The following is a 14,153-nucleotide window of genomic DNA, read 5'->3' on the forward strand; positions in this document are numbered from 1 at the left end:
ACGTCTGCTATTGAAACCTTTTGGGGTTCACAGAAGTTTTGGACCAATATGATTTTATTTTTTTTCATCTTCATCCAGATCTTCGTGACGTTATGAACAGATTGGATGAAAAATAAACGTTATGGTGGACCCTACGAAAATTTTAACGGTGAAAATATTATCTCGACTGCTATTTGTGGTGTGGTCCAGTTGATCTTCGGATATGATTAATTTTTTACTCTAAAATGATATTGAAAAATGAATGAACGGTGTAGATATAATAAATACATCATCGTGAAGCCCATGTAACTTTGATCTCCTTTGAACCGAGCTTGAGGAGCGTCAGCGCTCGTCATCGCCCGACACGTACCTACACAAGCGATATAGCTGATGTGTGGTACACCAGCCAATCCGCTTCCATGGTTTTGATAACCAACAACGGGGGCCACTTGTTGCAGTTGACAAACCTCAGTAAACCATGAATATCCTCCGCCCAAGGATCATATATTTCCTCTCTGATTTCGCCGACAAGCTATTTTGAGAGCAAGAGATAGCGAAAGTGTATTATTTCATTTCCAAGAATGTAGGATGGTTACGATGGACCGGCAAATCAATTAGTAGAGGTTTAGATATCAGTCCCATCTCCCAACGTAAAATCATAGATTATAACTTCCTCTTTTTTGTTAGTTTTGCACCATTTAAAAAAGGGTGATGACTCATGTTGCATCAGTTTAAAGCCATGTACATTAGCCAAATTGTGGGTCCCACTGTATATAGAGCAGGTTTAGAATCTAAGTAATCTAGTAATCTTAACCATCCAATTAATGGCTATCAAGTAGATGGTTAAAGTAAAAGGTGAGTGGTTTAGATTCAAAAGAAAAACAATCAGTTAGTTAAAGCTGTCTTTTAGGGATCTGTGGCTGGTGGTCGGTGATCTGTGGGCCCCACCATGATGTATGTATTTCATCTATTCCGTTCATCCATTTTTTAAAGATTCTTTTAGGGTTATATGCCAAAAATGAGAGGGATATAAATCTCAGGTGGACCACACCACAGGAAAACAATAGTAATTGGATATCCATCATTTAAATCCTACTAAGGCCTATTGGCCTGTTTATTTGACATCCAATCTGTTGATTAGGTCATAAAGACCCAGATGAAGGGAAAAAACAAAGATCAGCTTGATCCAATACTTTTATGGGCCCCAAAAAGTTTTTAATGGTTGACCTTAATTCAACACTGGTTCCTATAATGTGGTCCATTGAGATGGGGATATATCTCATTTTTTGTGTAATACCATAAAATGATCTAGAAAAATAGATGAACGGCATTGATGAAACACATACATCATGGTGGGGCCCACGGAGCACCGACCACTAGCCATTGGTGAGTGGGAGAGTAGCAAATCCGTTTCCTAGTTTCCTATTCAGCCTACTTCATATCAGACATCACTTTTCTATTATTGATAAAGAGATTGATCCATCATCGTACAGTAACAGTTACATATCACTTATTTTTTAAATGGTGCAAGGGATGGCCTCTTGCAAATTTCCAAATATTACCATTCCAACCATTTCTTCCCCCCACCTACTTTTGCACCATTGATTCTAAAAGAGATGGCCCACTCCATAATTGCAAATTTGCAACACAATTTCAAATCAATTATGCCCAAAATGCCCTTACTATTCATAGATTGGTTATTACAATATTACATTTACATACATGGAACAAAACTCACAACAAAGGTAGCTGATATTTACACCCCGCTTTTTGTGTATGCACGCCATTTCCTTTCTCCTTTATTTCTTGAGAAAGCAAACAGGAGCGTGTTTCAAAAGATGGGGGTGTAAATATCATTTCTCCTAATAAAACTCGATTTTAGTATTTCCCGCTCTTGGGCCATTAACGGGCTAATATATAATGAGAAATGCTAAGTGCACTCGCTTCGCACGCGTAAATGAGGGACACGTTTGCGAATCCGAGCCGTTCATCAGGTGATGTAGATGGCACACCCTATAGATGATCATATCCGTCAGATGTTTGAAGGATGGCAACTACAAGTTGATTGACAGATGGGATGTCGTACGCGTGTCCCGCATTTGCACGTGTGATGCGAGTGCAGTTAGCATTCCATGGTTAAGAAAGAAAACACGCGAGCTAACGGGAGATCCAAGCCGTCCATCTTCATCAGGTGCCGCGCCCGCTTGTCTGAGCCACTCGGTTGATGAGATAGAGGGCGTTGCTGGTGACACGTGCGACATTCCTGATCTTCTTCCGCACGGCCGTCTTCGCGCTCCCGGCGACGCTCTGGAAGCCGTCGAGACACGTGTCCTCGTTGGTCAACGCGGCGCTGACCCACGTCTCAGCGTTGCTCATCTGCCACCGAAACGTCCCTGCACGGAGGTGCCGGAGCTCCGACAGGGTCCGCCGGAGCTCGTCGATGGAATCCGAGAGCTGCTCGACGCAGTCCGAGAGGGCGTTTCGCTCCCTCTTGCCGGGGCTTCGGGTACTGAGGATCCGAGAAACGAAGGCCGAAACGTGTCGGGCGCGGGAGAGGGTGACCGAAACGGCGGCCTGGGCGAGATCGTTGGGGTTTTTGGGGGAAGGTGCGTAGGAGGAGAGGCTCTGGATGCAGAGGGTCGGGTATCGGGCGTGAGTGCAAGAGGCCCGAACGAGATCGCTTGGAGTTTCGGTGTCTCGGGCTGTAACGTTTCGGGTTTCGGAGGAGAGAGAGAGGAGAGAGATGAGAAGGAAGTAGAGAGAGAAAGGCGTTCTCTGAGATGCCATGCTTATTAAGTGGGGAGATGGTGCGGATTGGAGTGATGGTGGTGTTTTATAATGTGCGAGAAGTGTGCGTAGGATAACGGTGAAGGGTGCGTAGGATAACGGGGAAGGGTTTGCACGAGTCCCGATAGAGTATCTCGTGATAGGTACCTACCGGCTACCGGATTCACATGGAACTATACGAAACTCATATTACAATATCCACACCGTCCATCAGATAATATATCTAATTATAACCATTGAAACCAAAGTTCATGATTATAAAAAACTTAAGTGGGCCATGCTACAAGAAAATTTTGGAATGGAATTACCACCATTAGTATTTTTGGGATCAAGGCCCAAAAAGGGATGTTGACGTGATGAACGGCGTGGATTTCATTCGAGTTAAGTCGTTTCTCCGACATTGATGAAAGTCGCCCAGGTAGCTATATAGCGCGAAGTACCCAAACGTTTTTCGGTTTGTGTTGAATTTGCGTCTGGTTTCATACGAAATGACGGAACTGCCATTTTTCACTCCAAAACGCTTGCGTGAGGCCTTACTTCCGTGACGTGGACATAACGAATTCACGTGTGTTAGATCCAACCCGTCCATCACGTTCTTCACCCTCTTTTTGGACAGAAAACAAAACATCACGAAGATTAAAAACTTAGATGGTCTACACCACGGGAAACAGTCGAGATGGAAAGTACCACCGTTAAAATACTTCATATTGATTGTGGAGTCCAGTACCATTTTTATATGTCATCCAATCCACTAATCTGACAATTCACAACAGGATGAATAAAATACCTAAAAATCAGGTTATTACAAGACTCATGTGGGCCATACCACGTGATTTTAGAATTTTAGTAAAGACTTTACAGTTATCCCTATCGTGTGGTCCAAATAAGAATTTTAATCGAATGATGCTTAAAATACATAGTGAAAATAGTTCGATGCATCGGATGGACGGAGTGGATCAGCTGAATATTTCTCCTATGTAGCGCTCGGTTAGTGGGTGCCTAAGCAAGGTATGCGAGTGCAGTTCCATTTCACCGGACACGTGTCAGAGATCCGAGCCATTGATCGTATTGTGGTAGGCCCCAGCATGAAGATCACCAGACACAAAAAAATCCATACTGATCCGTTCATCATGTGGGCCGCACTGCTGGAATCAACAGATAAACGAACGTGTTCTTCATCGTGGGGCCATCGCTTTTGCCGTACTGATTTCCTAAACAGATGGACGGACGCGGCTATCCACCGAGATGGGTGGATCCTAACGGTGGGAACTACCGTGATATATATTTTTTTAAATCAATGCCGTCCATCCACTTTGCCAAATCATTTTAGGTAATTGGCTAAAAAATAAAGCAGATCCAAATATCAGGTGGACCACACCACAGGAAACAGCGGTGATTGGCCATTAAAAACTTTCTAGGGGCCACAATTGTTTTTGGATAAAGCTGATATTAGTGTGGTCCTTTCATTCAGGTTTTTGTGACCTTATCAATGGATTGGATGGCAAATAAACATTCCCGTGGCCACTAAGAAAATTTTAACGGTGGATGGTCAATCACCATTGCTTCCTGTGATGCGGTCCAATTGATATTTGCATCTGCTGCAGTTTTGGGCTCATACCACGCATACACCACGGTAGGCCCCACAGAGATCTACCACAAGCTGTGGTACAATTCCTGTAGGTGATCAGCTCTCTATAAAAAAATGAGGGTGGGACACTTATTAAATGACCCACATTTAAATCTGGACCATTTTTCTGGTACTAGTCTGACTTATTGAACAGCTCGCCAACATTATTTTGGGGGGAGCGGATCAGGTGCGGCCTCGGTCTTACACAACATGGTGAGGCCCTAACCGTGGGGCCCACAAAGATGTAAATTTTCTATATCCACACCGTCCATCCATTTTTCCGGATAATTTTATGGCATGGTCCGAAAATTTAAGTAGATAAAAGTCTCGTTTGGAACACACTATAGTAAACTGTGGTGATTGAACTTGCACCATTAAAATATTCCTAAGGCTGACTATAATGTCCATCTAATCTTTATTTGCAATCCAACCTGTTGATAAGGTCACGAAGACCCGGATGAAGGGGAAAAGAAAATAACAGCTTGATCCAAAACTTTTGTGGCCCATAAAAAGTTTTTAATGGTCTATCACCACTATTTCCTATGGTGTGGTCCACCTTAATTTGGATCTGCTTAATATTTTTCATTTATGACATGATATCACCTGGAAAAACAGATGAACGAGGCGGATATATAATTCATATAACAAGGCGGACCCCATGGTCAGGGCCGCACCGTGTTGGGTGAGGCCAGGCCGCACCTGACTCGCTCCCTGTTCCTGGTGCATGCCCCAGCCCTTGAAAGGTTCGGAACTTTGACAAGTACGCCATCCGTCCAGATGCGTTTGTTAGCCGTCTCACATGAGGGTGCAGGTTAGGTAAGGCTGGGTAACAGCTTAGTGGGCGGGGTACTAATCGTGGGGCCCACGTTGATGTATCTGTTGTATATCCACGCCCTCCATTCATTTTGCCATATCATTTAAAGGCATGGTCCCAACACAAGGCAAATCCAAATCTCAAGTGCGCCGCATCACAGGAAATTGTGGTGATTGAATGCATATTGTTCAAAACTTCTTGGGGCCCTCTATAATATTTATTTGCCATTAAACCAGTTGGAAAAACCACACGGCCCTTGACGGAGAGAAACACAAACATCAACTTGATCCAATCCTTTTTTGTCACCTCAAAAGTTTTTAACTATTGGAATTCAATCCTTCCCCCAAAATTTAAATTAATCTTATTTTTGAGACCATACAAACCAAATTATTATTATTATTATTATTTACATGGGCTTATACCCACACCAATACTACCACATGGGTACTCCATTCCATGATCTCATTGTTAAAACAGTCTATCTACTGGCTATGAAACCTGGCCCAGTCAGAGCTAAACCACAAATTACACTTATAGTATCCCTTAATATATTTATCATGCATTCAGTATAAGATGAATCACTGCTAATAATGGAATGTGCTATTGGAATTGTTGTACCTGTACCTGATGCTACGTTGAGCATTTATGGCTGTTCTTTTTTCTTCTGTGATGAAATTTTGATTAGATATCTGGTTTGTTAGATCAACCGATGTGTTAATCTTAACCACCGTGCACTTAAAAACTTGTGTATTTAAAGTAAGTTATCAATTGCTATTTGCATTCTTGTTTCCGCATTTTTATTTCTTGTCGAGTGTATTAATGGCTCCTCAGCATCTTCTGAACTTATGCTTGTTCATCGGAACATGTCAGCATCTCCCGTGCCTGTAGCTTCGGTCGCTGCTTTAGCTTTGTTTTTTGGCGTTTAACTTTGGAAAGTCAATGTAAAATTTATCTATTGATGACATGGATAGTATACAGTGATATTTATGGTCTTGATTGTAGATTACAATGATCATCGGTCCGAGATGGATAGGTTGAAAGAGGAAAAATATATGGAAGAAGCGGAAAGAAAGAAAGAAAGAAAAAAGCATACTTGGACGGACTTATTATCAAAGTTTATATATACATGGGTGGCTTTTATTATTTCTTTAAAGATGTCTCATATGGGACTAAGGCATACTTCTAGGAGTTTAAATCGATGATCTTTTATTCTTCCTCTGGAATCCAAGTTTTAAAGCTCATCACCATAGGATCTGAATCGTTTATTTAAGTCATTGTTCAGCCATGATATGGTTCTTTAAGATCCATAATTAATAGACACTTTCTTTGGACCCTTGGTCCATCTATTAAGATGCTTTGTGATCTGACAACCAAGATATTATATTCTCCTACTTGGCTATAGATTGTTTTAGACACAAGTACACAAAATCATTTTTAAAAAGCATGAAATCATTTTAAAGATATGTTAGTGTGGTGTATCTGTTTTAGTGGTCCCTTGTACCACATAAATGATTGGTTAAATATGTGGCGTCTATTGTGTAAAAACACATGCATGTGATTGATGTAAGTAAAGTAAAACCATAAAAGAAAATATCCAAACAAAAAGTTAAAAACCAAAGCAAAAATAAGAGAAAAGAATCACAACGATTTACATAGCTTAGACAATATGCTTATGTCCATGAGGTAGCAATATTGATCTTTTTTTTCTTTACTAAAATAAGATAAATAAAAAATATAAGACTTATCTCTCTCATATTATTCATTTGTAAAAGAATTATCTTACTAAGGAATACCTTAGAAGAATGTACACCCTCTACTTGTGCTCCTACTTATATAGACCACTCACCAATGTAGAGAGCACTCTCATAAACCTAAGAAAACTAGGCTTTAATTGTATATATGTATGCACTCCAAAGGGGGGAGTCAACTCTTGTTAGGAGACATTAATGCTAATATAACAGAGCCTTGGTTTGTACAAGCCAATGAACAATTACCCATTAGAAGGTGGATACATACTCGCGCCATTCTAATTGCATCGGGTCAGGTCGGTTGTCAAGATCTTTGAATTGGGTTTGGTGTGAAAATGCCAACTCAATTTGAATTCTAGTTAAGTTAGGTCAAGGTTCGGATAATTACATGTATTTGCGTTAGGCTGGGTTAGTTTGGTTGGGTTGGTTGAGCATAGAGAATTTTGGGTTCGACACCTCGGGTTGGAATTCGAGGCGGATTGGGTCGTGCGTTAGGACCTATTGAGGTCGGGTTGACCCAACTCCACCCACTTGAGTTGCACCCCTAGTCACAACCATCACTAAGCTAAGCAAGAACCAATTGCAAAAGTCTTGATGCATCTTACTATAGAGTGTCGGGATGTATTGTAACAAACATTTCATTGGTTAACTTTGCCTAATCTTTAAAACTTATTTAGTGTGGACTATACTTTATCTTATTCAGCATTTATTTATTCCCTCATATAAAAGCTCCTTAAAAATTTGTTATTTTAAGAACATTAACTTCTATGAAAATAATAAAACTAACTAAAAATTAAATTACATTGGGAATTTAATGGTTGGACTTTAACCGATCTATACTCAACCTATTTCAAAGTAAGGTTAAAAGCACCGAGAGGTTAAACGCAAACCATTTGATAATTCAGGTGGTATTTTAGACCTTTACTCATATGCATCCCAATGTATTGCAATATGGTAAGTATGAACCTTATATATTAGAATTGGGTTCTTTTTTATGACCCAAACCATATATGTGATAGGATTTTCGATGGATTGAGGATGCCTCATAAAACTCTCAAATTTGAGTATTTCCACCCTTTAATTATACCAAAGTTAAGGTACCCATCCTTTTAAAAAGAAAAGGAAGCAAAATTTAAACATTTGAAACGACCTAATTTAAGAGATTTTATTTATTGTTTATCCACTTGACTTTGTGTCTTTCATTTTCGAATAATTCTTATATAGATTGATCGATTGTCTCTATTAAATCTCTTTTATCTTTGAGGCGATTGGATCAACAAATGATTATCGATTGTCAAATTGTCTTTTCTTTTAAAGTAGTCTTTAAAAGACATTTAAAAAAATAAAATAAAGCCTGTTTCCGAAAAAAAAAAACATGTTTAATCCACTCACCTAAAAGAACTTTTTTTCTTTTTTTTTCTTATGTTCTGAGTAGAAGGACAATGTTGAAGTAGTCATGAGGATTTTGCCACATGGCATTATAATGATACCTTAGATCATGGATCACAACTTGTACCCTAATTATCATGTCATTACCCTTAGGAAATTTATTGGCTACTAGGATTCTTAAATGTGGGACCCGAGCTTTGATTGTTCCTTATGTTGTTTGGATCTAACGGACTCACTCCATCAAAGCATGCCTCATAAAAAGGAAGCAGCATTTAGATGTCGTACAAATTTGACCTAGCCTGCTGAAACCACAATGCATGTCTACCAGCTACATGTCCACAGTGAAAAACAAGAATCCCCTCAAATGTTGGTCTTGTTCCTTTTTCTTTTTTCTTTTTTTAAAATTTTTTTTATTTACTGCATTGTCCACATTTGACAATCAAACATGATGCTTTTTCACTGAGCTAGATATGGCCTTCAAAAATAGGTCCTTACTCTTGCTTGGGTGGTAGACTCTCAGTAGTTTCAACTCCCGGTCAAGGGTTTGAGTACCCATAGGTGGTGAAATTCAACTGGCGCGAGTGTGTGAGCTGTGTGTAAAATAAAAATATTTTTTTAAAAAAGAAAAAAATTGCTTTCAAAAGAATCCTACCACTACCAATTATTATCAATTCACATCCCAATGAAAAAGTACCATATGCAAATGTTATAGATAAGGCCTATAGTGAAAATGTTATTTCACTAAGACACTAAGACCGGTGTTTTCTTTTGTTGTGTGCCCCATCTTATGTATACATGCGTGACGTTTTTTCATTAGACCGCATTAAGGTTATAGGATATTCTTCTAAACCTTGGTAAAGGTTATTTGTGTTTGACTAAAGGGAAAAAAAAAAAACAATAAGAGCCTGTTTGGAATATAACAGAAAAGAGCAGAAAAGAAAATTTATAATTTTTTTTTTAACAGTCGGAGAACAGAGGAAATCTTGGATCTGGAAATGCAATTTCATCCAAATATCATAGTCAAAATCTACAAAAATGAAATCCATGTCCTATAGGAGATACTGAAAAATTATCATTGAATAATCACTATATATATATATATATATATATTTCCCTTTTTCCAAACACCACATTCAAGATAGGAAGGCAATGATCCAATCCCACCAGCAACTGCTGGTCCCAAAGACAGTCCATTCTTCTATTTTAAAAAATAAATAAATAAATTTATCATTCATTCTTGTTGGCCTGATGAGAGGCAGAATCTAGCTTTTTATGGGCCATGCCTTGATGGGTGGCTTGGATCCAAACCAGTATTGTACTTTGGCAACTTGCTGCGAAGCCCCGATCCATCTCAAGCGAGCGCTTGTAGCATTCCTTTTCAGCATTAATCAACGGCCAGATTAGTCTGGAAAGGTCGATATATCCCATGCACGCAATAATTGCCACTGACTTCTCCGTACAGTGGAATGGTCCCGTGTGCCTAATAAGGAGACAGTAGGCGCCATTATTGAAAACCGACGCACAGTCGGCAGTGGGGCCCGCACCACCTTCAAAGGTTTGTACCGTTATGCGCCAAGATTTAATTGGCGGGGTCGTACGTATGCTTATGATAGATTGGTGCGAGCCTTTTTTTTAAGAGAGATGAATTAGGCAGTGAGGTTCTCACCACCCTTAGAGGTGGTGCAGTGACATGGAGTGATTTGATTGGTGGTGCCTATGCGAAAGGAAGGACGCGGATTTCCTGCGAAAGCCTTTCGCAGTAAGTTGCTGCGCAAGGATTCTAGATGAGGCCCATTGTAATGTTTATTAGATATCTAACCCGTCCATCCGTTTTATGAACTCAGTTTAGGACATGAGACCGAAAATGATTAGGATCCAAAACTCAAGGGGCCATACCAGATGAAACAATGGGGAAAGAATTCCTACCGTTAAAACCTTCCCAAGATCCACCTTGATGTTTATATTCCATCCAAACCGTTTATAAGGTCATTTTCACTGAGATTAAGTGAAAAAGCCAATAAATTAAACGGATACAAAACTTTTGTAGCTATATAAATGTTTCAACGATGGTCACTAAATCCCCACTATTTCCTCTCGCGTGGCTCACTTGAGTTTTTGATCATCCTCATTTTTGGTCAAATGTCCTGAAATAAACTCGTAAAACGGATGGACGAAGTGGCTTTCTCAAAAACATCGTAGTGAGCCCCACACAGAATCTTGCGCAGGAACTTCAGTAAAAGGCTTTCGCAGGAAATCCGCGTCCCGAAAGGAAAAACCTTCACAAAGGCTTAGGCCCATTCCTACGGCCCACTAATCAAATCTCATCGTTTCAACACATGGTGGTGGTGAGGCCACTTGTTAGGATTTGTGGAGCTTGATCATTAGAGATGTATTGCTCATTCAGCTAGCACTTTTATGGATTAATTTTTACACTAATTTCATGAAATAATGTCCTCTCACTTGGGGTTTGGGACGTAGTCTTTAGCTAGAGGTTAATAAATTCTAATTTATTTGAGGTGATATATATTTTGTAATGAGAAAGAGAGCCATTATTATATTAAGAGTTTTTTTTTTTTTTTTTTCATACTCCCTTATTCTAGGGTTACGATGGGGTCACCTTGATGTACATATTATATATTTAGTTATTCATCCATTTTTACAAATCATTTTGGAGAATTATCCCAAAATTAAAGTAGATCCAATTATCAAGTGGACCATACCATAAGAAACAGTGGTGATTGACTGTCTTACCATTAAAATCTTTTTAGGGCACACCTTAATGTTTCCGTAGTATTTATTTACCATCTAATTTATTGATAAAGTCTCATGAGGTTGGATGAAGGGTAAAATAAAATAAAAATCAAATTGATTGAAAACTTTTGTGGCCCACTAATGGTCAATCACCATCGTTTTTTATGGTATGGTCCACCTGATAATTGGATCTACTTCATTTTTGTAATAATGCCACGAAATGATATGAGAAAATTGATGGACATCATGGATACATGATGTAGGGATGAATGTAATGAGGTCGATCACTATCTTCCTCAAGGATAATTATTTTAAATTTATGGAGCTTCTCTAGACTTCTCATGTAGACTTCTCAAATCCATGATGAAAAAAGTAAGAAGAATATAAATAAATTCTATAAAATTCATAATTTTATTGATGAATAAATTAAACGAGTTCACGACTCTTTAAATTAAGATACTAAGTAATGAGAGGTATTTCATAATCAAACTGCAACTAAAACTCCTAGAATTTGAAGCAACAAAAGATATTTTATAATCAAACTACAACTAAAACTCCTAGAATTCATAACTTACTATAAATATTAAACTTACTATTTATATATGGTCGTGATGTCTATGAGTGTGCAAGGTTTTTGGCCAAAAATAGTGTCTTACTTGGCTTTACCACACCAATCTCCTAATTATTCTAAGCACTTTTCACGTTGTGTGCAACTCATAAAGCCCAATGGATGAAGAGTTATAATCAAACTAAAACTTAATATTTATAATAAAAATAGAATTAAAACGGGAAAACGGCCGTCAATTTGATGGTATTTTTCAAATTCGGCACGGGCAACCTAACATAGCTGGGTTGGATGGCTAAAGTAGCTTGTCCTGCGCCAAATTCATATATGGTATGTCAAATAACTCATTTCGAATTGCGAGATATGCCCGATTTAGAGTCTAACAGTATGAACAACTTCTATCGTCGACCGTGCCTTTTTTGACCCATCTTGGCCATGAAATTGTCTACAACCCACTCTACATCAATACATAATACATACATCAAAGAGGGGCCCATGATAATCTCATGGTAACTACAGCATGGTCTTCAGTGAAGCCACGGCCTCACATAATCCACCCTCATAGTCGAAGGACCTGGACTGTATCCTACTTTGCAGGCTCTAGCCACGAATGGTCACCTCTATGGGTGGGCTCATTGTAATGTATCTATTTTTTCATGCCCACCTTTCGTTCTTTCAAATAATTTTAAAATATGCACATAAAAATTAGGTATATCCACCGCTCAATAATAAGCCGGGTTGCATTCAATACATAGAGCATTAAATGCATTAAATGCAAGTATTAGATACAGCGGTTCAAATCAGCCTCATTTTTTTAATCATATCTTAAAGTTATCCAAGAAAATGAATGAACGGCATACATAATAGTGAGACTGCTCACAAACCTGTCCATTTCTAGCTAAAGAAGGGCGGGTTAGGATGCAATATGCGTCCCATAGTAAATGGGTTCACAAAAAAACCACCCAAATATGCTAACCGTAGTTTGCAATTTTTTTCTTCGTTTTATTTTGGTTTTATATTTGTTGTGTGTTTGGTTTGCATTTTTTTTTCTTTGTTTTATTTTGATTTTAATATTGTTGCGTGTGGTTGAGAAGTGGAGCCATGGTTCAGTTATCCAGACCCTTAATCTATTTTCCAACGGTAGATGGAGCATATATTTCATATCTCCAAAATTATCTTTTTTCTGTTGAATATAAACCGTTCTTATATTTAGGCCACAAATCACAAGGTCAAGTTATCCAACTAAGGTTATTTTTGTGTAATGGTCCATCCATAGTTGGAAACAACTGACCAACGGTCTGGATTACAGAAATGTGGGCCTCACTTCTTAGAATTGAAAACCAGTAGATAATGGGAAAGATGCATTTTCTGACGACGTTGGTGTACTATTCTAAAATCCAACGGTCATTATTCATGCACATCTAGACCGTTTAGTAGATGAATGTCCATCCAAGTTATAGTTCCTATTTCGGATGGAGCACAACCCAAAGGTAATACTGACCGTTCGTTCTTAATTTTCTGATTTTGGACATCAGATTTAGACTGGTGACCGGTATATGGCAGAGCCATCTCTTCGCCGTACACATGGCATGGGGACAAATCAATCTGAGCCATAGATGTTGTGGCCCATATCATGGATGGCTCATGTTTCTAAAATGACACCTATTCGATCCTCGACCATATTCATTTGATACCGTGATATTAATGCCACCTATCAAATGGTTAGGATCGTGAATCAAACTGCCGTACAAATGGCAGGGAAGCTAGAAGGAAGGCCCTGATTGACACATGCCAAACGTGCCCTACGGTTTCATCGTAACCGTTGGTTGGCTAATACCTCTAATCAGTACCCTTCATCCTCCGTGCTCAATACACCGCAGTTGGCCACGATTCAATACTTCGGATAGCCCAATAAGCACACCATATAAGTTATAACCCCAACGGGCTGGCTACTCCCCCGGCCACTAGCCCGGTGGCTGGTGGTCGGTGCTCTGTGGGCCCCACCATGATGTATGTGTTTCATCCATGTTGTTAATACATTTTTACGGGATATAAATCTCAGGTGTACCACACCACAGGAAAACAATATTGATTGGATATCCACCATTAAAATCCTTATAAGGCCCACTGTATTGTTTATTTAACATCCAATATGTTGATTTGGTCATACAAACCTAGATGAAGGGAAAAAATAAAGATCAGATTGATCCAAAACTTTTATGGCCCTCAAAAAGTTTTTAATGGTCAGCGTTCATTCAACACTGTTTCCTGTAGTGTGTTCTAGTTGACATTTGGATGTACCTCATTTTTGGTATCGTACCATAAAATGATCTAGAAAAATAGATAGACACCATGGATGAAACACATACATCATGGTGGGGCCCACAAAGCACCAACCATCAGCCATTGGCCGTGGCGTAGGAGTAGCCAATCCGTTTCCAAGGAGCAGTTAGGTCGTCCCCGTCATGGGCCCACCATAATATTTGTGAGAAA

General features: G+C 39.1%; 1 protein-coding gene across 1 annotated transcript; it reads right to left on the reverse strand.

The window, feature by feature from the left end:
* Window positions 1–1,641: 1,641 nt before the first annotated feature.
* Window positions 1,642–2,799, reverse strand: LOC131227585 (pectinesterase inhibitor 3-like). The gene has a single exon (XM_058223393.1). It carries the CDS (start codon window positions 2,764–2,766, stop codon window positions 2,167–2,169), a length of 600 nt encoding a protein of 199 aa, XP_058079376.1. The 5' UTR covers window positions 2,767–2,799; the 3' UTR covers window positions 1,642–2,166.
* Between the last annotated feature and the right edge of the window lie 11,354 nt (window positions 2,800–14,153).

Source organism: Magnolia sinica, chromosome 15 (assembly GCF_029962835.1).
Source record: "Magnolia sinica isolate HGM2019 chromosome 15, MsV1, whole genome shotgun sequence".
Lineage (NCBI taxonomy): Eukaryota > Viridiplantae > Streptophyta > Magnoliopsida > Magnoliales > Magnoliaceae > Magnolia > Magnolia sinica.